At 43.3% G+C, this 22,021-nt stretch overlaps 1 protein-coding gene across 4 annotated transcripts in view; it reads right to left on the bottom strand.

Moving 5' to 3' along the window:
* LONRF1 (LON peptidase N-terminal domain and ring finger 1) overlaps window positions 1-7,180 on the bottom strand; it is a 37,395-nt gene extending 30,215 nt beyond the window's left edge. Inside the window, exons 1-2 of one of the 4 annotated variants that reach the window (XM_005299142.5) lie at window positions 6,393-7,180; window positions 1,652-1,770 (exon numbers count right to left, since the gene is read on the bottom strand). In XM_005299142.5, coding sequence (XP_005299199.2) covers window positions 1,652-1,770; window positions 6,393-7,014 — 741 coding nt within the window. In that variant the 5' untranslated portion in view covers window positions 7,015-7,180. Of the gene's footprint in view, window positions 1-1,651; window positions 1,771-5,977 lie in introns of all 4 variants that reach the window. The other 3 variants (XM_005299143.5, XM_042841920.2, XM_005299144.5) reach the window with 3 other exon arrangements.
* Between the last annotated feature and the right edge of the window lie 14,841 nt (window positions 7,181-22,021).

The raw sequence follows: 22,021 nt of genomic DNA, 5'->3' as shown, positions 1-22,021 counted from the left end.
CCGCGTGTGGACCGAGGTAAGTTCGAACTAAGGTACTTCGAACTTCAGCTACGTTATTCACGTAGCTGAAGTTGCGTACCTTAGTTCGAATTAGGGGGTTAGTGTAGACCTGGCCTCAGAGTGAATAAATGAAGACTCGGCACACCACTTCTGAAAGGTTGCTGACCCCTGCACTAGAAACTACAGTACTTTTAAGTAGTTTATGGACATGATTAGATTTCCAGTTCATGGTGGAGCTAAAAAGAGGGACACCATTGAGATTTCTGCAAGGCTTCACCATTCTCAAACAAACTGCTCTGTCAGAAATCCAAGCAAAGCTAACAAACCATAGGGACCCCATCCTTTCCAAATTCTTCCAACCCATGTATTGCCTTGCCCGCCCCCTTCTTTCACCCCACCACAGTCACGCAAATATGCCAAGACCAATTTTAAACAAATCCAGACTTACAAAAAGCTGTTTTAGAATCAAAACTGCAACAAAAAACTCAGGAGCAAGATGTTTCAGAAGTGAAAACCACCTCAGCTTCTGACTGTCTTGCTTCCCAAATGCCTCATCCAAGTTTTTTTTTTTAGAAAGATAGCATAGAGCAGAAGTCTGAAGTTTCAGGCAGCTAGTTAGGTTTTGCCAAACTACAGGGCATGTCAAAACCGAGCCTGTAACAGCAAGCTAGTTTCAAACTTAATACTAATAAAATAGCATGGTCTATTTAACAACAACAAAATGGTAATAGACTCTCTCTGGTTTGAAAGAGAACCGCTTTAGCCTTGTCCAGGAGTTGCCAAACATTTTACTAAGGTGACTCATCAACTGACCCACCACTGCATATAGCACTCCCAGTGCAGGCACTGCACTAATCCCAGCCTGGTGCAGAGGTAAGGGGGAGCTGGAGACCAAGCCCGCAACATACTCATCTTGCAACAATGGCAGCAGCTCCTGTCCATGACAGGAGAGTAGCTGAGCCAAACCTGATTGATATTGCAACCTGGTGCATGGGTTTACAGCACCACTAAGGTTTGGTCCTGTATGGCCAGAGTAAACTTAAGTGGCACTGAGACACCATGCACCAGGTCACAACGTCCAAGCGGGGAGCCAGGCCCAGCCCTGAGGGATGGAAGCCACCACAGTGGGGTTAGTGAGAGATAGGCTTGCTCTCCAACACCCTCCTGCCCCGCAAGCTCCTCTCCAGACCAGAAGAAATTTAGGTTTGCCTAAGCCAGGGCTCAGTGATGAGTTAAAATGGCCTGGAACGTGGCAACCCACCTAGAACCTTCCTGTGACTCACTGGTGGATTCGGACTATTTTTTTTTTTTTGGAGGGGGGGGGGTCTATTTATCATACAAGAAAAAAAAAAAGGACAAGAGGTTCCCTCCACCCTGAAGAGTTTAAAATAAAAATTGATAAAAATATAAACAAGGATGCAGAAAAGCAGTATTTTTCACATCTCACTGACTCCCAGATTTAAAGGTGGGTTGTTGTTTTTTTTAAACCAAGCATTTAGACCACACTGATTTGAAAGTTTAAATAAAGTAAGAGTAACTGGGTCAACCAAATTATTTTGATGCGATTTGATCATCATAATTTAGCATTGTAGACAAATTCAGATTTAAAAAAAAAAAAAAAAAAAAACACACAGATTGCAAACCAACTTACCTCTGGCCAATTTGACATTTTAGAGATGATAAAATTTAGATCTTCTATGGCTGTTTTAAACTCTTGGAGGCCAGCATATGATTCAGCTCTGTAAACTCTTAACATCAAGTCACTGGGATCTGAAAACAAGATATATTTTTAGTTTTATATACATACATACATACACACACACACACTTTGACCCAACTAAAAAAGTTATACATTCCTATAAGACAAAACCCACAAGCATGCTAGACTATTTTTTTTAAAATGCAATGGCTTCCCTAAATTTAACAGTTTTAAAAACAATGTTTGCATCAAATGCTTTGCAAAAATATTTGGAACCTCCCTTAAATCTTAAAGATAGTCCATTCTAATGTACTTACATAATCTTAGGTTTTAATTAAAAAAAAAAAAATATTACAACTACTTATTGGTTATAAAAATAGAAGGCCAAATAAATTTTGTGATATACTTAACATGGACAGTTAGTTTTGCATTCACATGTACATTAAATTTTGTTTACACTTTTTTAATATTTCTTACCTTCACACTGAGACACTACTGAGAAAAGTGAAATCATTTTAGTTCAAAGCACTTATGCCTGTTATAAAAAGTCGAATTTACTTTTAACTTTTCTGCTGTAACAAGTAAGTTAACATTTCACTCTATCTAGGCCAGGAAGTTAGACTGATCAATTTCACTGCAATTCTCAAGCACTACTGTGTGTCAGGATTCCAGGTGTTATAGAGAAAAGGTCTCAAGGAATATGAGACTATAAAAAACCACAAGCATTGATAGGGGACTTGGCAACAAGTATAGTACTTGAAATTACTTAACTTGTTTTTTATTGACTAGATTCTGAATCGACAATGTCCCTTAAATAAAAATGTATTTTGAATTTTAAATGTCAGAACATTTCTATTAATATTATGGTCTTGCCAGTCCTCATTTGCCAGACTTTTTGAAGAAAATGATAAATTGAAGTCTAACCTGAATCGACAGTGTTCTTTTAACACACTGTACACACCAATTCCCTTTCCAAAAAGAGGATAGGATAGTTGTTTTGAGTGGAGTTGTACAAAATGATGGGCTATGATTTAAAGGTCTTAATCAGGCCTTTAAGGCCCCATTTGGCAAAATATGTATATTAGCTTTACACATGTGAGTAGTCCAGTTTACTTTAGTGGACCTTCTCATATGTGTAAAGTTACTTGTGTGTAAAAGTGTTTGCAAAATCATGGCCTAAATTTGCACGTGTAATTTTGTAAGCATAATCTAAATGCCACATTATGCTGTATGCAGTGTTGCTGTAGCCGTGTTGGGTCCCAGATATTAGAGAAACAAGGTGGGTGAGGTACGTATGTTATTGGTCCAATTTCTATTGGTGAGAAAGACACTTTCGAGCTTACACAGAGATCTTCAGATTTGGGAAACATACCCGGAATGTCACAGCTAAATACAAAGTGAAACAGATTGTTTAGCATAAGTAGTTACATATTTCAAGGGGCCATTTGAGGTAAAGTGGCCCATTGACATGTTATCAGCCAATAACTACCCAATATGCACATGCATATAGCAGGCATAAATCCTATTTCCAAATGGGAGTGACTGTACTTGCAAAACTGCAAGCTGTTTTTAAGCCTTTGTCCCAGAATTGCAATGCTTAAAGAAATACTGTCAGGTCAGCTTTGGCCCCAACTTTAGGTTAAGCATATGTTTTTTAGAAAAACTAAAAATATATCCACGCAACATCTAGATTGCAAACATCAAACCACTGTTCTATTACAAACTACGGAAGTGAGAATACAATTAGCCAGTTTAATTGTACAAAGATATCAAAAAAATAAGCAAGCAGCATAAACTGTAAGAAATACATTTGTACTCCAAAACTTTCAGTTTCACCAAATTAAAATATGCATCCGAAGAAGTGCGCTGTAGTCCACGAAAGCTTATGCTCTAATAAATTTGTTAGTCTCTAAGGTGCCACAAGTACTCCTGTTCTTCTTTTTGCAAATTAAAATGTTATTCAAGAGGGAATCAAATAAGTATTATGGTATTTTGGATCTGCTAAAAGAAATAAGTTATGAAAATACTCAAGGCAAAAAGAAAGCTACGAAATTCAAATCACACTATTTATGATTACAGTGTAATTTACTAATAAGTGGTGGAGTTGCACCTATATCAGTTATGTGGGGGATAGGAGGTACATGCTAAGCTAAAAGACTCAAGATGTCTTTATTCTTATTTTAACCTGACCGCATCCCTTTAATGACTTCTACTTCATTTCAACTTAATCAGCATAAGAACTACCCATCCCCACATTTGTGAAGAGTTAGGGGCAAACTTCCATGTTTACAATTAATTAACATCCCAATAATAGGAGACCGTTATTAAAAGCAGTTAACTCATCTTCTCTTTTAACCTGACTAAAGCTGAGTTTATGGCATCAAGTTCAATTTAGGGCAACAGATTTATGTCAATCAGATTTTGGACTGTATGTCTGGGTAAAGTGGAACTAAGATGGGATGACAAGGAGAAAAGCTTCTTTAAAACACATCTGAACTAAGGGAATTATTTTTAAAAAGAGTAAGCTAATATTTCCCCCTCTCTCGAACTCTGAGCCTTTGTGAGAATTCCTCTATGTTGCTGGAGGAAAAAAACCTTGCCAAGCCAATAGCTCAGAATATATACTAACAGAATTCTATATCTGCCTTATTTACTTTAAAGCAATGTTTTGTAAAAACACACTCACAGATCAATGAATTTAAAGGCCCCTAAATATGTATGACATCTAATATAGATTTATACAGCTGTCAAACACCTCTAACACATTAGAACTACCACACGGAGTAACAACTTTTATTGTATAATTAGTCAGCACTTAGAACACTGAGTTTTTTGGGCTATACAAAGGAAAAGAATGTAGAAAGGATCGTGGTCTGAGTAAATCTCTAAATCTGCAATCTAATATATGCATGAATAATCTGCATAAGAAAACTATGGATAAATATTAAGACTGAAAGTTATGTTTTCAGGTTTTACCTGCCATTTGTTAAACCCAAACCTAAATGTAAACTTGGTACAACAACAATGTAATTAAAAAACTCTTCATTCATAGACACCTCAAATATGACAGTCAGAGCCATAAGCAGTGCCATGGCAAGGAGGAGGAGAAGAGATCCCTTAGGTTCTTAATGTCGAACCAGAAAAATCCATCTCTCTTCTTCCACTTCCTCAAAAATCCTAAACCATAAATGTTTATAATCACAGAGACCCATTTACAATCCAAAAGCCATTTAGATTTTACTTCATTTGTTTGATTACCTTTTATGTGTGTGCCACAATGCCAAATTCTATATTAAAATAAAATACTTAATTCTTAAGAAGTTCCTAGTTTAAATAAACCACTCAACACTCCATGCTTCTTTGGCCTGACTAACACAGGACGCTACAACTGTACTAAAAAATAGTTTAGGACACTGCTACAATCAAACATCCACACATATTATGCTCCCAAGAGATGTTTAAGATTTGAACAGAATATTTCAAACAGGAGTGTATTTTGACAACAGTTTATTCTGAAATGGCAGCTAACATTTCTCCCTAATATGGATTAGAAAAGAAACTTCTGTCAAATGAATATGTTTAGCTTGATATCTAAACTTTTTTCCCCCCCTGCAGCTGGCAATTCCATAAATGCAGTGCCCAAGTATTAAAAACCAAAGGTTAAAAAGGTATAATTTCAGACTAAGTTTCTGAACAACCATTGTAAAAATAGAGACTAGAACTTAACCAAATTCAGGCTTCCATACCGGAACTAAGGCACCATAAGAGGGAACCTGGCATTGTTTCTGTCTAGGTGTTTATGTCTTGCTAATCTCTATGGTGTCAAAATGCTTGGGTGAGCTAGACTAACCTCACTGATACAGTGACCACATATGAGTCTGTACAGAGCCAAGCTACTGTCAGTACTCAATAAATAATAATCCAAGCACACCCTTTCACCTCCCCCCTTGCCCTCTCTAGCAACAGTGTATTATAAAACGCCTACCACACCCATCTGTGATGTCACTAGCATTACACAACCTGTCCCCCTCCATGCCCCATCTGCTTATGCAACTAGGCCTGGCCTGCTGGGAATTGTCTCAGTGACACACTTGAGAGGCTGGGAAAACAGGTCTCTCCTTGGTAACAATGCAAATACAGCAGGCATGGTTCTAAGATACCCTGTCACCGTCCAACAGTGTCTATGTCGGAGGCACGGAAAAAGCTGGCCTGGGAAAAGGTTGGCAGTAGAGGGGCAGCGTGCCCACTCCACAAGTACCCCTCCGTGTATCTGCTCACCAGACAGCCCTCATGCAGCCCCACAATCGGCTCTCTCGCTGCTCGTTCCCGTAGTAAGTTAGCGAAATTAGAAAAGTCAACTCTTGGAGCTCTAGCAAACTTCAGACTTGTTTCAAAGGGCCTATCCCTGCCAGCTTCCCCTCGTGATTTCGGCAGCTTACTTCATTACAGCGTCGACTCCTCCCCGACTGAGCTGTGAGGGGAGGAGAGGGGCACGGTGGAGATGGAGTGACAGGAGACGGACAAGAGCTCTCAGCTCCCTGCGGCACACCCGAGGAACCAAGGCTCGGCCTGTCGCGCCAACTGTCACTAAACCGAAGCGGGTTCCCTGCCGCCCGGGTGCAGACTGGGGGGGGGGGGAGAGAAACGTGCCAGGGCCCAGCGCGCAAGCTGAGCCTCTCCCACTGCCCATTACCTGTTAGCAAGGCCTGGCTGGCGGCGCTCAGGCTCTCTCGGAAGCGCCCCTGGCTCAGCAGCTCCCCCAGCAGGTTGCCGGTCCGCGCCCTCTCACACTCGGCCGGGAACCATTTCTCCGCCAACTGGCTGAGGACGACGCTGGTCCGGAGCTGGGCGGCGGGGCCACCCCCGGCTGGCGGCAACAGCAGGTCCCGGCACAGGCGGCAGCGGGAGCGCAGCTCCCTCCGGAGGCAGCGGCGGCAGTAGCTGTGCCCGCACGGAGCGGTCACCGGCTCGCCCAGGAAGCCCCGGCAGCCGCAGCAGGTCAGCGGCCCTGCGGCCGCGCCGCCTCCCTCTTCCCGGGCCTCCTGGTCCCGGCTCCAGTCCAGCCCCTGTCGGAGGCGGTAGTTCAGCACCAGACAGTCCACAAGGGTCTCGAGGCGGCGGGGTCCCGCAGGCGGCCCGAGACGCAGCGCCGCCGAGTAAGTCTCCAGCGCTTCCTTCAGGTGGTTCCCCAAGGCCAGCAGCTCCCCACGCCGCAGCAGCCGCTCCTGCTCCCCTTCGGGCTCCCCGCGGGGCCACCCGCTGCCCCCTGGCTCCGGGGACCCCTCCGAGCTCACAACCACCGACGACGACGCCATCCTGCTGCGAGCCCCCACCCTGTCCCGCTCGCCGTCCGGATCCCAGAGGGGGGTGTGGCGCTCCTCGCGGCGTGGCTGTAGCCGGGCTCTGCTCTGCGCACGGCCCCGAGGCACTCGCGACGGGGGGGGGAGTAGACCCTTAAGCGGGTGACGGGCGCAGTACACACGCGCGTCCTATAGCAGAAGCTTCGCGGAGCGGCCGTTAGACCGTAACCCCCTTTCAAACATCGCCGCAGACCCGCCGCTGGCTTACATAAAAAGCTGCGTCACCTGACCACAACGTGCACTCTCCATTGGCTGAGAGGCACGGCGTGGGGGAGGGGGCGGAGGAGATTACAAAACACAGCTCGACGCTCCTCGCGTGCCATAGCTTAGCGAGGAGAGGGCGGGGCCTAGAGCCGCGGAGGAGCCCAGGGAGGAGCCCGCCGGGGTGGTGGGCAGGGCCTAGGGGAATGGGCGGAGACTCGGTGCGTGTGAGGCGCTCGCAGGTAGGGAGGTCGTTCAGGTCCCCATGGCTGGAGCGGTAAGGAGGTGTTTTGGGGGCAGTACAAGAGGCTCCAGCAGACAGGCAAGCGCAGAAGAAACAGCCCAGTGGTGCTAAAAATGCCTGAACCTCTGTGCTCTACAGCGCCCTCTATTATGACAGAACCTGCCCCCCACCCCCAGCTAAATACACACGTGCAGTTTTTTCAAATAGCTCTAAACAGTGCCTGTGCCTGACTCTGGTTCTCATGCGAGCAAGATGCTTCTTCGAGCCTGTGCTGAGTGATCTGCAGGTGCCAAACTACCCCGGGCAGCACTCAGTGGGGCATTGTAACCTTCAGCATTTCATTTGGGAGTGAAGCTTTCTTATTGTTTATATTACTGTAAAGCCTAGGAGCCCTTCTCAGGAACCAGGATCCTGCTGTGCTAGGCCCTATCCTGTTAGGAGCTGGGTGAAATTAGGGGGTGAGTTAAAACCCCATTGAGATTGAAGGGTCACACTTATCAATGAACATAACTGTAAGCATAAACCCCCTCCTCAGATGAAAGGTGTGTGCAGGAGATTTTGGTGGAGTAGCACTTTGGGTAGGTGTTGGGGAGAACAGGGGGGAAGGGAGGACAGGTAAGAACAGAGAGAGAAGCAGGAAAGCCAAGCAGTAGGCTAGAAAAAGCTAGAGTGAGTGTGTTTGGGTCTGTTAGCTGAAGAGGCTTGGGGCTATAAGCTAAATAATTGCTCCATTTGTGCCTCCTGCATAAAGTGGGATTCTACATGTTCTTTGTAAATAAACCCAGTTGCATCCAAAAATACTAGACTCCTTCAATGTCTACTTCTAAATGAAGCATCATTGAGATTCTCAACTTTGAGTTGCTGTTCACATCAAAGAGGGACAACAACTGTGTTAGAGGTGAGATCTAGTTTCCAAAGAGAGAGATCGTGAGCTGTTAAATCAAGTGTGATGTTATGAGTGTAATATAATATCTCATTGAAAGGTGACAGGGCCAGAAAGAGTTAATTACCTCCCAGACTGACCTAACCCATGGCCGAACTTTAGTGACTGGTTAGGAAGATATGTAAATGAATAGAGCTTTGAAGTGCAACTCTGCATTGTTAGAGATAAAAGGGTAGATGTCTGCTCAGGGCTTGTGATGTAAGCAAACGAGTCTTGTCTATTGCTATAGCTTTGATTCAAAGATCAAAAAAGGAGTATCAGTATTTAGAAAGATACTTAAGTGAAATAGTATTATTGTCTATACGTCTCTTTGAAGGTTGTGGTAACCTGTATCTGAACTGTTTAATGGATAAATTATCCTGTATTAATTGCCATGATGTTTAGAAGGAGGAAAGTTGAGCCTATTGTTTTCTCAGGCCAAAAGGCTGCTGGAAAGGTATAAAAACCTTGGGACACGATCCTTCTGCATCTCAGATCTGCTTTGGGTTTCAAGAGGGGGAAACCTTAAGCGACAAGGATTGAGATCCCCAGTCATTGACTCGAGCCACCCTGAATATGGACATTGGACTATAACCTATGGACTATATCTAAAAGGACTTTTGGCAACTACAAGCTTACCTCTGCTATGTATCTAAACCTCAAGCATTGAATCCAACTCTGTATGTATATTGATCTTTTAACCAACTCTCTCTCTTTTCTTTTTTAATAAATTTTAGTTTAGTTAATAAGAATTGGCTATAAGCGTGTATTTTGGGTAAGATCTAAGTTATAATTGAAACTGGGTATGTGGCTGATCCTTTGGGATTGGAAGAACCTTTTCTTTTATATGACGAGATAAGATTTTCAGTAATCATCATCATATCTGACGTGTATGTCTGGATGGAGGCCTGAGGCTGGGTACTTTAAGGGAACTGCATTGTTTGGACTTCTGAGTAACCAGTGAGGCACTATAGAAGCTGTTCTGTTCTGTGCTGGCTTGGTAAACTAAGTTTTGGAATATCCACCAGCTTCTGGGGTTTGTCTGCCCCATTTTGTTTGCAGCTCACCCTAATTGAGTGACCTCAGCTGGCTCCCACGGGCAGCACCGTCACAGTAAGATAGAACAATTAATGGAGGTGCTTGCAGGAATCAAAAATGGGCATCAGGATGTAAAACAAGACTTAACACAGGAGCTGGACCCTTCACAAAAGAATTTAAAGTAAGACCTGGAAGTTTCACAAAAGTAACTAAAGCAGCATCTGGAGGATTCCCAGTTCAAATAATGCAAAATCTCCGTATCTTTAAGGGGAAAAAAGCTCCCTGGGAGACTTATCGGCTCAATTCAACTAAAATGAATGGGTGGTAAGTGGGACAGAAAGGAAGGTTTCAAGCAGCTAATTTAGGGGTCCTAGCTCTTTCTGTCCTGCAGAATTTACCCCCAGAAAAGAGACTGCTTATCCAGACCTGATACAGGCCCTTAGCATGCAGTTTTGAGCTAGCCTGGCAAAGCTAAGAGCTAGAAGTAGAGGCATTTGACAATGGACCAGTTTATAGATGGACAGCTGGAGTTGGACTTGCAGATCAAGATCAGCAAAAGGACACCAGAGACTGTGGAATTTGCCACAGAACTTGAATCTTTCCTTGCAGTAGTTCACCAGAAGAGGAAGCAACCACTAGTGAGGAAGACGGAAACTGATCAGCATTAGCCCTGTAAGTACAGTTCTGTGTCTAATATGTATGATAAAGAGTGGATTCTAATCTGGTTCATGATTTTACTGAACAATTCAAACAGATACATGTGGTTTGTTTAAAAAAAAATTGCTTTTTTGCATTATTGCCAAACAGTTCAGTTATGTGCTGGTACTATGACAAGAGTAGCCACAAAGAAGGATTGCTATAAATTGAAGGCAGGCCAAGACAGTTGAAGATGTCTAGCAAAGGCTTCTGTCCCAATTCTGGAAAATGGGGAACACTACACTGAAGAGGCAAAGCTTGATGGAGGTACAAGTATGAGACCCAAAGTTTTTGTTTAGATCTGGGCAGTTAAATAATAAGCAGAGTTTGGCTATTAATTGTATAATAGAATCTGTTATCTGTATGGGAGTAGTTGACACAGGCTCAAATGTAAGTTATTAGACCAGATGCCATAAATATAAAGGGAAGGGTAACAACCTTATACAGTACTATAAAATTCCTGGCCAGAGGCACAAAATCCTTTTACCTGTAAAGGGTTAAGAAGCTCAGGTAACCTAGCTGGCACCTGACCAAAAGAACCAATAAGGTGACAAGATACTTTCAAATGGGGCGGGGGGGGGGAAAGGCTTTGTTTTGTCTGTTCTGGGTGCTTGCTAGAGACAGATCAAGAAAGCAAGCAATCCAACTCCATTAGAATTAGTAAAAAGAACAGGAGTACTTGTGGCACCTTAGAGACTAACAAATTTATTAGAGCATAAACTTTCGTGGACTACAGCCCACTTCTTCGGATGCATATAGAGTGGAATAAATATTGAGGAGATATATATACACACATACAGAGAGCATGAACAGGTGGGAGTTGTCTTACCAACTCTGAGAGGCCAATTAAGTAAGAGAAAAAAAACTTTTGAAGTGATAATCAAGATAGCCCAGTACAGACAGTTTGATAAGAAGTGTGAGAATACTTACAAGGGGAGATAGATTCAATGTTTGTCTCTACGCAAAATAATTAATGGACACAAATCTGAAATCAGGAATCATAATACTCAAAAACCAGTGGGAGAACACTTTAACCTGTCTGGCCATTCAATGTCAGACCTGCGGGTGGCTATCTTACAACAGAAAAACTTCAAAAACAGACTCCAACGAGAGACTGCTGAGCTGGAATTGATATGCAAACTAGACACAATCAACTCAGGATTGAATAAGGACTGGGAATGGCTGAGCCATTACAAACATTGAATCTATCTCCATGCTATAACAATGATACATAGTAGAATCTAATAAATTCTCATACAATGTTGATGCCCACATTTTACCAGGACAACAATATTCAGTAGATTAAGTGTTTTCAAATGATATCTTACAAGGCACACTTTATACAAAATGTATCGTAGTCTGGTAAAAGTGGTGACCATAATAGTATTGACCTTCACAATGGCCTAGATGAGACAAATGGTTTGTAGGCAATTGGTTTGCAATGAGCAAGTTGTCCTGCTCCAAGGGGCAGAAACCATTATAAGAGCTATATGTTGTGGTAGCTTTCCAACAAGGGAAAATTGGGGAGTTGCTGAAATCTGTTTTGAGATCCAGGTTCTTGAGGGAATTTTATCTACTAAAGTTCTAGGGATCTAAAACAAGAACTGATCCCAGTTCATTTGCTGGATGTTTCTGACAAACAACAAATAGTAAAAAAGGGAACTGCTGTTGCAAAATGTGGGCCGATGCATCTGTTAAACACTGATATAGAAGTAAACTACAAGGGGGAAGGTGAATGCGGAGAGCTCCTATTGGACCTGTTGCAGGGCAGTGTTGTACATTTAAATGGGGAACAGCAGAACAGCCTTTAGGGCTTGTCTATACTTACGCGCTGGTTCGGCGGCAGACAATCGAACTTCTGGGTCTTGTCTGGACGCGATAAATCGAACCCAGAAGTGCTCCCCGTCGACTCCAGTAATCCTGCTCGGTGTGAGGAGTACGCGGAGTCGACAGGGGAGCCTGCCTACCGCGTCTGGACCGTGGTAAGTTCGAACTAAGGTACGTTGACTTCAGCTATGTCATTCACGTAGCTGAATTTGCGTACCTTAGTTCGAATTGGGGGGTTAGTGTAGACCAGGCCTAAGAGACTTCTAAGAGACTTTCTGGTTAAGAATCAGGAGTAGTTCTCCTGATCTAACAAAGCTTATAGGTTGTACTGCACTGGTACAGTACAAGATTGGTACTTGGGGGGGGGGGGGGGGGACTAACCCATTAAACAGCCAACTCACTGGTTACCAGTAGCAAAAACGGAAGAAACACTACAGGCCATTGAGGAAGTGTATGAGGAAGACATAACTGAGCCTTCAACTAGCCCTTGGACCTCACCTGTAGTTCTGGTGAAGAGAAAAGATGGCAGCACCAGATTTTGTGTGGACTGCAGAAAATTAAATTAAATCATAGAATCATAGAGTTAGAAGGGACTGCAAGGGTCATCTAGTCTAACCCCCTGCCAAGAGGAAGGATTTGTTGTATCTAAACCATCCAAGACAGATGGCAATCCAGACGCCTTTTGAGAACCTCCACTGAAGAAGGCTAAAAGATTCTTATCCATGACCACAAATAGATGATGCCTTGGATGGTGTAGCAGATTCAGTCTGCTTTTCCACACTGGATCTTAAAAAAGGATATTGGCAAGTGGAAGTGGAAACCAAAAAGTGGAGGAAAAAAACCCTGCTTTCACAGCAGGACAAGGCTTGTGGCAATTTAAAGTGGTGGCTTTTGACTTGTGCAATGCGCTAGTCACATTGAGAGGCTAATGGAGAGGGTATTATGTGGCATTCACCCCTCAGCCTGTCTGTTACTCCTAGATAGTTGCTATCCTGGTGCATGCTAAAACATTTAAGCAGGAACTAAAACTTTTATAAGTGGTCTGTGATAAGCTGAAGGCGGCCAATTTGAAACTGAACCCAAAGAAATGTGAATTGTTCCAAAACAGATAATCTACCTTGGAAACACAATTAGTGAGAAGGGAGTTTTCACTGAGAACAAGAAAACTGAGGCTGTGCAGAGCTGGCCAACTCCCCAGATGTGCAGAGTTTTACAGGGCTCTACTTCTATTACAGAAGGTTCATTTCTGGGTTTGCCAATACTACAAAACAATTGCATAGATTGGGTGAGAAAGCAAAAACATTTTAGTGGTCAGCAGATTACTCCTGGGGAATTCTGCGCCCTGGAGGGGGTGCAGAATTCATACCTTCTGCAGATTTCTAGTGGCTCATAGGTGCTATGATATGAATGATTTATAAATTAATAAAAAAATCTTAATTCTAGTATGTGGGTAGATGTTTGCAACATCTTTGGGGGAAAATAGCAAATTCTAGCAAATTTAAACATACTGTACATATCAGTAGAAATTTCAAGCATTCCTACTATATTTTTGAACATATGCATAATGCTCACATCTCCTTCTAAGATATCCACTCTGTATTAAAGGATAATAAGGAACTTGGTTTATGGGAGACAGAATATAGAAATATTAAATAGAAACTTGTTGTACTGAAAGTTTTCAGTGACTTATGTAAAGTAAATAGTTATCTTGTGAGGCAGTGTGTTGCATAATGCAATCAAGGGCATTTATTGTCAACTAGCACAGACATGGAATGACTGTTTTCGATTCTAATTCCCTTATATAAGCATACTTACATCCTAAATATAATAACTCATACAACTCTATAGAGAAGTACACTTAAGAGTGTGAGGCAAAGAGGTGAAAGCAAGGAAGTACTGCAATACGTACTGATATGTTTCTCTAATGCACTGCTGAGAGCTAAGCACAAGGGATGAATTCAGAAGTAAACAGAGTATCAGTCTTAACTTCACACTTTTGTTTTTGTTGTTTTGTGTCATACCTTAAACTTTATTTTGCTTCCTTTTGGGACAGTAGTTTTTAGTGACACATTCAGGTGAAGTAGAGCACATACATATATATATGATGGGATTTTAAAGTATTTCTTTTGGTCTGATAAATTGCAGTAGCCACTTTGGAGCCAGGCGAGCTATTGTATAAATATGTATAACAAAGTGTTCAAAAACAACAAAGAGTCTGGTGGCACCTTAAAGACTAACAGATTTATTTGGGCATAAGCTTTCGTGAGTAAAAACCTCACTTCTTCGGATGCATAGCATGCATCCGAAGAAGTGAGGTTTTTACTCACGAAAGCTTATGCCCAAATAAATCTGTTAGTCTTTAAGGTGCCACCAGACTCTTTGTTGTTTTTGTAGATACAGACTAACACGGCTACCCCCTGATACTTGACAACATGCAAAGTGTTCAAAATACGCATTGTTGACTCAATAAGTTGTAATGGGTAGTTGAATTTTATACAGTTGATTTTTGTAATAAATATTTAAAATACTGTAATTTCCATCAAGAAGATTGGGACACTCTCAAGGATTTCAGTTAAATAACATTTTGAGTAGCATGGGGCAGACTGGCTCTTTTAGCCCTAAAATGGAAGCTTGTATAACAAAAAATCTGAGCTTGCTCAAACTTGGTGGGTTTGAGTTTGCCATGCTAAAGTAAAATCTCATGTAGACATTTGAATCATGATATTGTGATGTTGCATTGTGAGGTAAATGTCACCATATCCTGTTTTGTCGTGCCCTGGAAGGCTATAGTCAGAGAATTTGAGGGTGGAGAAGGAAAAAAAAATGGGCTGGCTGCTTCTCTGCAGGCATTAAAGAAGAAACACCTCTCCAATCTGCTCTTTATCATTTTGTGTGCTTGGGATGGACTTATAGAGCAGGGGTTGTTCTGGGCTGGTGTCACAGCACAGTGCAAATTTTATTGAGGTACAAACATCTAAGGTTGAGTTTTATAATTATAATCCAAACAGCTTCAGATTTATTCACTCCATGCAATATAATTAATGTCCTTCAAAAGGAAACTGAACCCATGTTACTCAAAGCAATATATAGATATTATTGCAAAAGAGAATCACTACTTCTCATGAATTATTAAGATACATATTTGTATTGTGATAGTTCCCAGAAGTTATGTCAGGATTGGAGTCCTATTGTGACTAGCACTGTAGAAACTTGGGCCTTGTCCTGAACAGCAGAGAGAGGCAAATCCTGACCACAGCAAGCTCAGCTATAAGTAGCTCTTGCAAAGTGAACCTGAGAGTCATGCTATTTCTATGTAAGGAAAGATCAAGGCCTAAACATGGAACATTTGCTTTAAGGCCTAGATAAATAGATATCCCCAAAGGTGGATGTTTTAATTGCAGCATTGCTACAACATTTGCTACAGTGACATTGCTATATAAAATGGTTTTAAAAATAACATTGTTTATGAAGTAGGAAAATACATGCTGTTACTGGAACAAAATTACTTTCCATTGCATATTATTGCTTATGTAACTCAATATGTATTGAGTCAGTATTAAGCAACAATTGCTAAGTAAGGTAGATAAACTACTTGTAATTACTTTTGCAATTCAAAATGTAGAGAATGCATGATTTATTCCACCACCAGAACAATAATGCTATAAAAGCTTGGCAAAGCCCAATTGTACACTGGACTTGTAACAGGGTTGCCATTTACAGAGCAACCCCTTGGGGCCTCAGGTCACTCTGCTGCACTCTGCCTCTGTTTCTCCCCTACTTCAGGGCCCCTTGAGAACTGCACACAGGCTTCTTGATTAACACGATCCATTCCTGGGGCTGGTTTAATGACAGAAACAATTTTTAATGCTCAGGGTCCCAAAATAAAGTCCATCACCACACAAAAGTTCATACTTAACTCTGATGTCTCATCTTACCTCCAGAGCTCATTTTCTGTCCTAGACTATTCTCACAACCAGTCCTCACAGCTCTTCCTAGCTGGAACACAGCCTTCTGACTTTGGCTTCCAGGTCCAAACCTAATCAGGGTCTCCCCTAGGTGTCTCCTGAGCTCTGGGCCCAAACTCCGCTGGTATCAGATTCTTCACTGGAGAAACCTTTTTCATTCCTTACAGTTTCATCCCATTCCCTGTAGCTTCCTGCTGCCCTTTATAGGGAAAACATCTAACAGGGGTGGCTAGCCCCAGACACTCTCCAGCCCTTAAGGGGTGAGCTACCTTGTTACAGGACTACATTGGATGTGATTTGCCCTTCCTCCCCCTGGTGTAACATTAGCTTTTTTTCAGTTTTACAAGATTCCTTTCAGACAGTTTGATTTTTGTTCTGAGTCTGTGAATCACAGGAAAAGCAACCAACACATACTCAACCTCTGTTTCATAAGGGAAAAAAATGGGGTGCAAACTCTTGTACTCTTCTTTCTGTCTCTGAAGTGTTAGAGTCCAGTCCAGACAACTTTAACTCACTGAAGTAGCTTTTACTAACCCAGTAAAGTCAATTCAACTACACGGGTAAGTAAAGACTACTTGGGTGGATGAATAAGGATTGGCAGGATTTCAGGCCCTAAGTTTTTCTTATTCATTTATACACATTTTAAAGAGGATCCCATAACTTTTATCCAGTCCTTGGGATACATGCATTTTTTCACAGTAATGCATTTTTTCTTTGTCTATAGTTACTGAGTATTTGCAAATCTAATTTGATGTGTTAACTTTTTTTTTTAAGGATTTTGCTTGGGTCCATGCCAACAGACTTTACATCAGCTCCAAATCCTCTTTTCTACACAATTCCAAAACATATATGGGGGGAAAGTGCATTCATATTGATTGCCTCTGACAAATATTTGAACATTCTTTATTTGTTCTGTTCATTCTTCATGGAGTTAAATATACTGTTAAAGTAACTAAATTATAACCATATAGGTGTATATGTGGCTTTAATTTGGAATGAGCTATAAAACAGGTTTATGCCTAACCTGTTGAAGTTTGTTTTTAAAATAACTCATATTATCTTTAAACAATTAATTTACCCTGACACTTCTTGTGAGCAGAAGTTACCATCTCTTCTCACATGACCAGCAATCAGGCTATCACACAACATTTGTCTGCTTCATGTCAGGGCAAAGGGAACATCCTCTTTAAAAGCATCAGATAACTTGTTCCCAAATTAATTAACTATAGTAATTACATTTGGTTTTCTTAAACTAATTAGGCTTTTAATAGCAAGTACAATATAAAAGGGGAAACAAAAAGAATTAACAATAAAAGCTGTTAAACATTTAACTGCATCACTCAAGCTCATAGAAAGATCTGGTGAAGATGCATGATAAATGCTTGAGCTGGATTATGGACTTCATAATTCTCTTTCATGGGAGCAATGATTTATGAACGATCATTCAGTTAAGATGGCTACATACAGCCCAATAAATTAAATGCAATGCATATGTTAGTTCTCCATTCTAAGTGAAATGTCAATACTAATATTATTGATCAAATTCTATTACCACCCTCTTCTCTTCTGCAGACTAAATAAGCACTTCCTTCTCCCAAAAATCTAAGGCAGTCAGACATGCTCAGTTACACAAAGAGGCAGAATGACCCACCTGAGAACACACCTTTTTCTGAAGGCCTTCCCAGCTTGTGTAGAGCTGGCATACTGGTTCTGTACTGGCCCTACTCCCACCTTCTGATACAGAGAGAGTATGTCCGTGGCATGAGAGGGTGCTTTAGCTATAGGCAGACTAGGCAGATTCTGTAGACATACTCAGATTCCTTCTGTGGGCAGCAGTGGTGTCAGAGTAGGCTAGGACTGCCCAGGGGAGGGTGCAGCTGCTATCTGGGGCTTGAGGAGCAGGAAGCAGTCCCCAGTTGGGGCTAAGATTGTGGCTATGGCACCGTTGCTCCTCCTAGCAGCACCGTGGGTGCTGCTGGAGCTTTGGCTACAAATGTAGCAACCCACCTGGCTCCATGTCACTGCCCAGCCTTCACTGGCTTCTGCAAGCCCTGCTGCCCAGGCAGCCCCCAGCCCCTCCCTTGCCACCTTGGACTTACACTGCAGCTGCCACTTCAACTTCACTGTGTCTCAGGACAGTGAGGAGCTAATCCAGAAAGGTGTGGGGGTTAGGGTTGCCAACTTTCAAATTGCACAAATCCAAACACCCTAGCCCTGCTCCTTCCCTGAGCGCCCCCCACACCCCCGCTCACTACATTTCCCCTTCCTTGGTGGCTTGCTCTCCCCCACCCTCACTCACTTTCACTGGGCTGTGGTGGGGGGTTGGGCTGAGGGCTCTAACTGGGGATGTGGGCTCCAGGTTGGGGACAGAAATGAGGGGTTCAGGGTGCAGGAGGGAGCTCCAGGCTGAGGCAGGGAGTTGGGGTGCAGGAGGGGGTGAGGGCTCTGGCTGGGGGTGCAGGCTCTGGGGTGGAGTTGGGGATGAGGGGTTTGCGGTGCAGGAGGGGGCTCCAGGCTGAGGGGTGGGGCCAAGGGATTCAGAGTGTGGGAGGGCGCTGTGGGTTGAGTCAGGGAGTTTTGGTGTGGGAGGGGGTGAGGGCTCTGGGGTGGGATTGGGGATGAGGGGTTTATGGTGCAGGAAGGGGCTCCAGGCTGGGGGGTGGGGCCGAGGGATTCAGAGTGCAGGAGGGGGCTGCAGTTTGAGGCAGGGGGTTGGGGTGCAGCAATGGGTATTTGCTCTGGGATGGGAGTGCAGGCTCTGGGGTGAGGCCAGGGATGAGGGCTTGGGGTGCAGAAGGGGGATCTGGGTTTGTGGAAGGGCTCAGGGCTGGGGCAGGGTGTGGGGCTCAGGGTTGGGGCATGGGCTTACCTTGGGTGGCTCCCAGTCAGCGGTGCAGCGGGGCCAAGGCAGGCTCCCTGCCTGTCCTGGATCTGCTCTGCGCCCTGGAAGTGGCCAGCAGATCCAGCCTTAGACAGAGGGCAGGAGGGTCCGCGTGCTGCTCTCGCCCTCAGGCACCCCCCCCCAGCTCTCATTGGCTGCGATGCTTGTGACAATGACCAAGAATTGCCACTGATGAGACAGTTGTTCTGAAGTGGCCTATGTTGACACTTTTCTTAAAATCTCCCACCCCTGCAGTGCCACTACTGGTGCAGCCTCAGCTGCAGAACAGTTAGATGATGGTAGAAATTTCTGTGTCTTGCCCTGTCTACTCCACGGATTCCATTGTTGCTGCTATTGGTGTGACTGTACCAATGCTGAAACAAAGGTAGGATAAGTACTGAAAATTTCCCCTGTAGACCTATCCTCCTGCATGGTTTACACTACAGTATTTACAGAAAACTCCAAGCATAGCAATACCACCAGTGCAAGCAGCAGTGGGTGCTGTAATGTATATAACCACTGGTGCTTTGTCTATATCTGCTCTGGAACACTAGGGTACTCACTGTTGCTAACACTAATGGAATTGCATGGGTGACAGAGGAACAATGGGAGACTTCCCTGAAGACTTGGTTTAGATCCAGCACAGCTGGCTAGCATGAAGGAGAGGAGCTGGCAACAGCACTTTTGGGAGGCTTGGAGCAGTCTACTCAAGATGAAAGCACAAGGATTGCCATTATACTGAGCAAATAGACAATGGCACAGAGGAAGGCTCCTTATGCCCTCTGCCTCCTCTTGTGCCCAGCAGTGCCTTTTAATTCTGTTATTTTAGGGACAGTGCTATGTGAGCAGGACCCTTAATATCACAAGAGACATGAATAAACCACATGCTCAAAAATCATTAATAAAGAATAACCCTGATATTGCGGCACTAAGTGATACATACTTAGCATAATGCTGGGCCAAATTCTGGTCCCATTGAAGTCTATGGCACTGACTCCAATGGAATGAGGATCTGGCCCACTAATATACAGTACAACTTGGAATTGCTACTTATATATTTAGACATCTGATAAATTTTTTTATATCAATAGTCTACAGCAAAAGAACCCCAAAACATAAAGGTACAGGGAATAACAAGTTCAAGTTACTTCTGGCTCCAACCTGGTATCGAGCTGTGCTACATATAGCTCTGCTCTTTCTCAGGGCAGCCTAATAATTGCTTTGCACCATCCACAAACATTCCTTGCTAGAATGATAAATCCTCAGTTTGGTGGGAAAGAAAATGAAGAGTGAAGCCTCACTGTTCTTATGGGAAAGATTTTTTTAATGGTTAGGAGCAGTTTTATTTCAGTATGACAGGGGTTCCCAAGCAAGGAATGGTGATGTTGTGTGTCCCTTTTATATGACAAGTCACTCTGCTTTGCTGTAAGAATTCTGTCCTTATCTCTGATGTTTGAGAGTATAAAATATTATTCTCTTGTTTACTCCATGACAGCATACTTGGCTAGCTCTGAAACAGACATACAAAAAATAGCCTACAGATATTTGCTCAGTAAAGGGATAGTTTCAGGAAAAGTGGATTAGCATTCTTGGAAAATCAGCTACAAAGTGTCAGGTGATTATGCAGTGTTACATAAGTGCTGTGTTTGGGGTGTAGCCAAGCACTTTCAGAATTTATGGGACAAATAATTCTCTCAACTAGCCAGCATAAATCTGGAGCAACTTCAGTGAAATCAGAGAGCAGAATTTGTTCCTATTATTTTAACTTTTTTTAAATGCCTCTTGTATTAAAGACGATTTCTTATCCCATGGAATACCTGAACAAGATGGTCTTGTGGTTAAGGCACTGGACAGGGACTTGAGAACTCTGGGTTTTATTCCTGCCTTTGCCACAGGCCTCCCATGTGCTTTGAGCAAGTCACTTAATCTTTGTTCCTCAGTTTCCCATATGTAAAACTGGGAATATACCCACCTCACAGGGCTGTTATAAGGAAAAGTGTATTAATGTTTATTTGGTGCTCAGATACTACAGTGTTTGGGGGTGTGCGTGCATATCAGTACCTAATTAGATTAGACATTGATTATATTCTTCTCATCCAAAATATATGAAAGAGCTATGTAAAACCAAATTGTTGTTGTTAATTATTATTTTTGTCTTCTCATGTGGGAAAACCCATAGGCAGATGATAAGGGGGATGAAATCTCTACAAGGTTGTTCCTTGTAGAGTTGCTCCCCCCATTGTTCTATGTCATGTTTGTCTTCCATCTTCCCCCACAGAACAAAGCATACCCACAGATTTCCACTGGAGCTATGAAATGCTAGAAACATCTGTTCAGGAGCCCCAAGCCTCTTGGTTTCTGGCAGTTCCCCACCCAAACCCTGGTAACCTGGGTTCAACAGAACCACTCTGATAGGGCTCCCACAGCTGGCAGCTGCCTGGTGGAGGTATTGTAGAGTGGGGCGGGGCTTGAGAAATAAGGCAGCCTTAAGCTGTTTTAGAGTTCCTTCCTGAATTCTGCTGGGCAGAAGGGTGGAGTAGGGGAGGGGTGTCATGGGGTACTCTCTCTCACTGCAGGTGACACCTCCTACTTGCTCCTCTAAGGAATAGCTCTCTTTTAGGTCTAACACCTTGCCTCGCAGTATCTCAGCTCCTGTCCTCTCTCTCACACTGCAGCCCCTGCTCTTCTTCTTTGAGAATCAGACCTCTGGCCATGACACTACGTTTTCCCCTTCTGGGATATAGAGTCAACCTGGACCTACTGTCCAGGCAATGCCAATCCATCAGTGGCTGGTAGGGGAACCCGGGCTCACCCACTACTCTGGGTCCCATACGAGGGACCCTACAATATGCAGCCAACGTCTACTCAGTCCCCAACCTTGCTGCTCTCTCCTTGGGCTGCTTCCTGCTCTGCCTTCCACATGCTCTCTTCTCAGTATGCCTTTCCATAAGGGCTAGGCTCCCTGGGTTTCCTCCTTCCCTCACTAATGCACAGGAGGTAGATACTGACTTCCTCACCACCACAATTTCTGTTGCCTACTTCCTGGCTTTATACTAGTCTACCCCACATGTGCTGAACTGAGCTTCATCTTCCAGTCAGGGGTTATTTCTCCAGCCTCTGCCCCTTGTGTGGCCTATCACACTAATTGGACCTTTCTCAGCTTCCTTAACCTTTTCAGGGTTGGTGTG

Source organism: Chrysemys picta, chromosome 5 (assembly GCF_011386835.1).
Source record: "Chrysemys picta bellii isolate R12L10 chromosome 5, ASM1138683v2, whole genome shotgun sequence".
NCBI lineage: Eukaryota > Metazoa > Chordata > Testudines > Emydidae > Chrysemys > Chrysemys picta.
The sequence above is the reverse complement of the archived record's forward strand: the minus strand, read 5'-3'. Positions and strand labels throughout refer to the sequence as shown.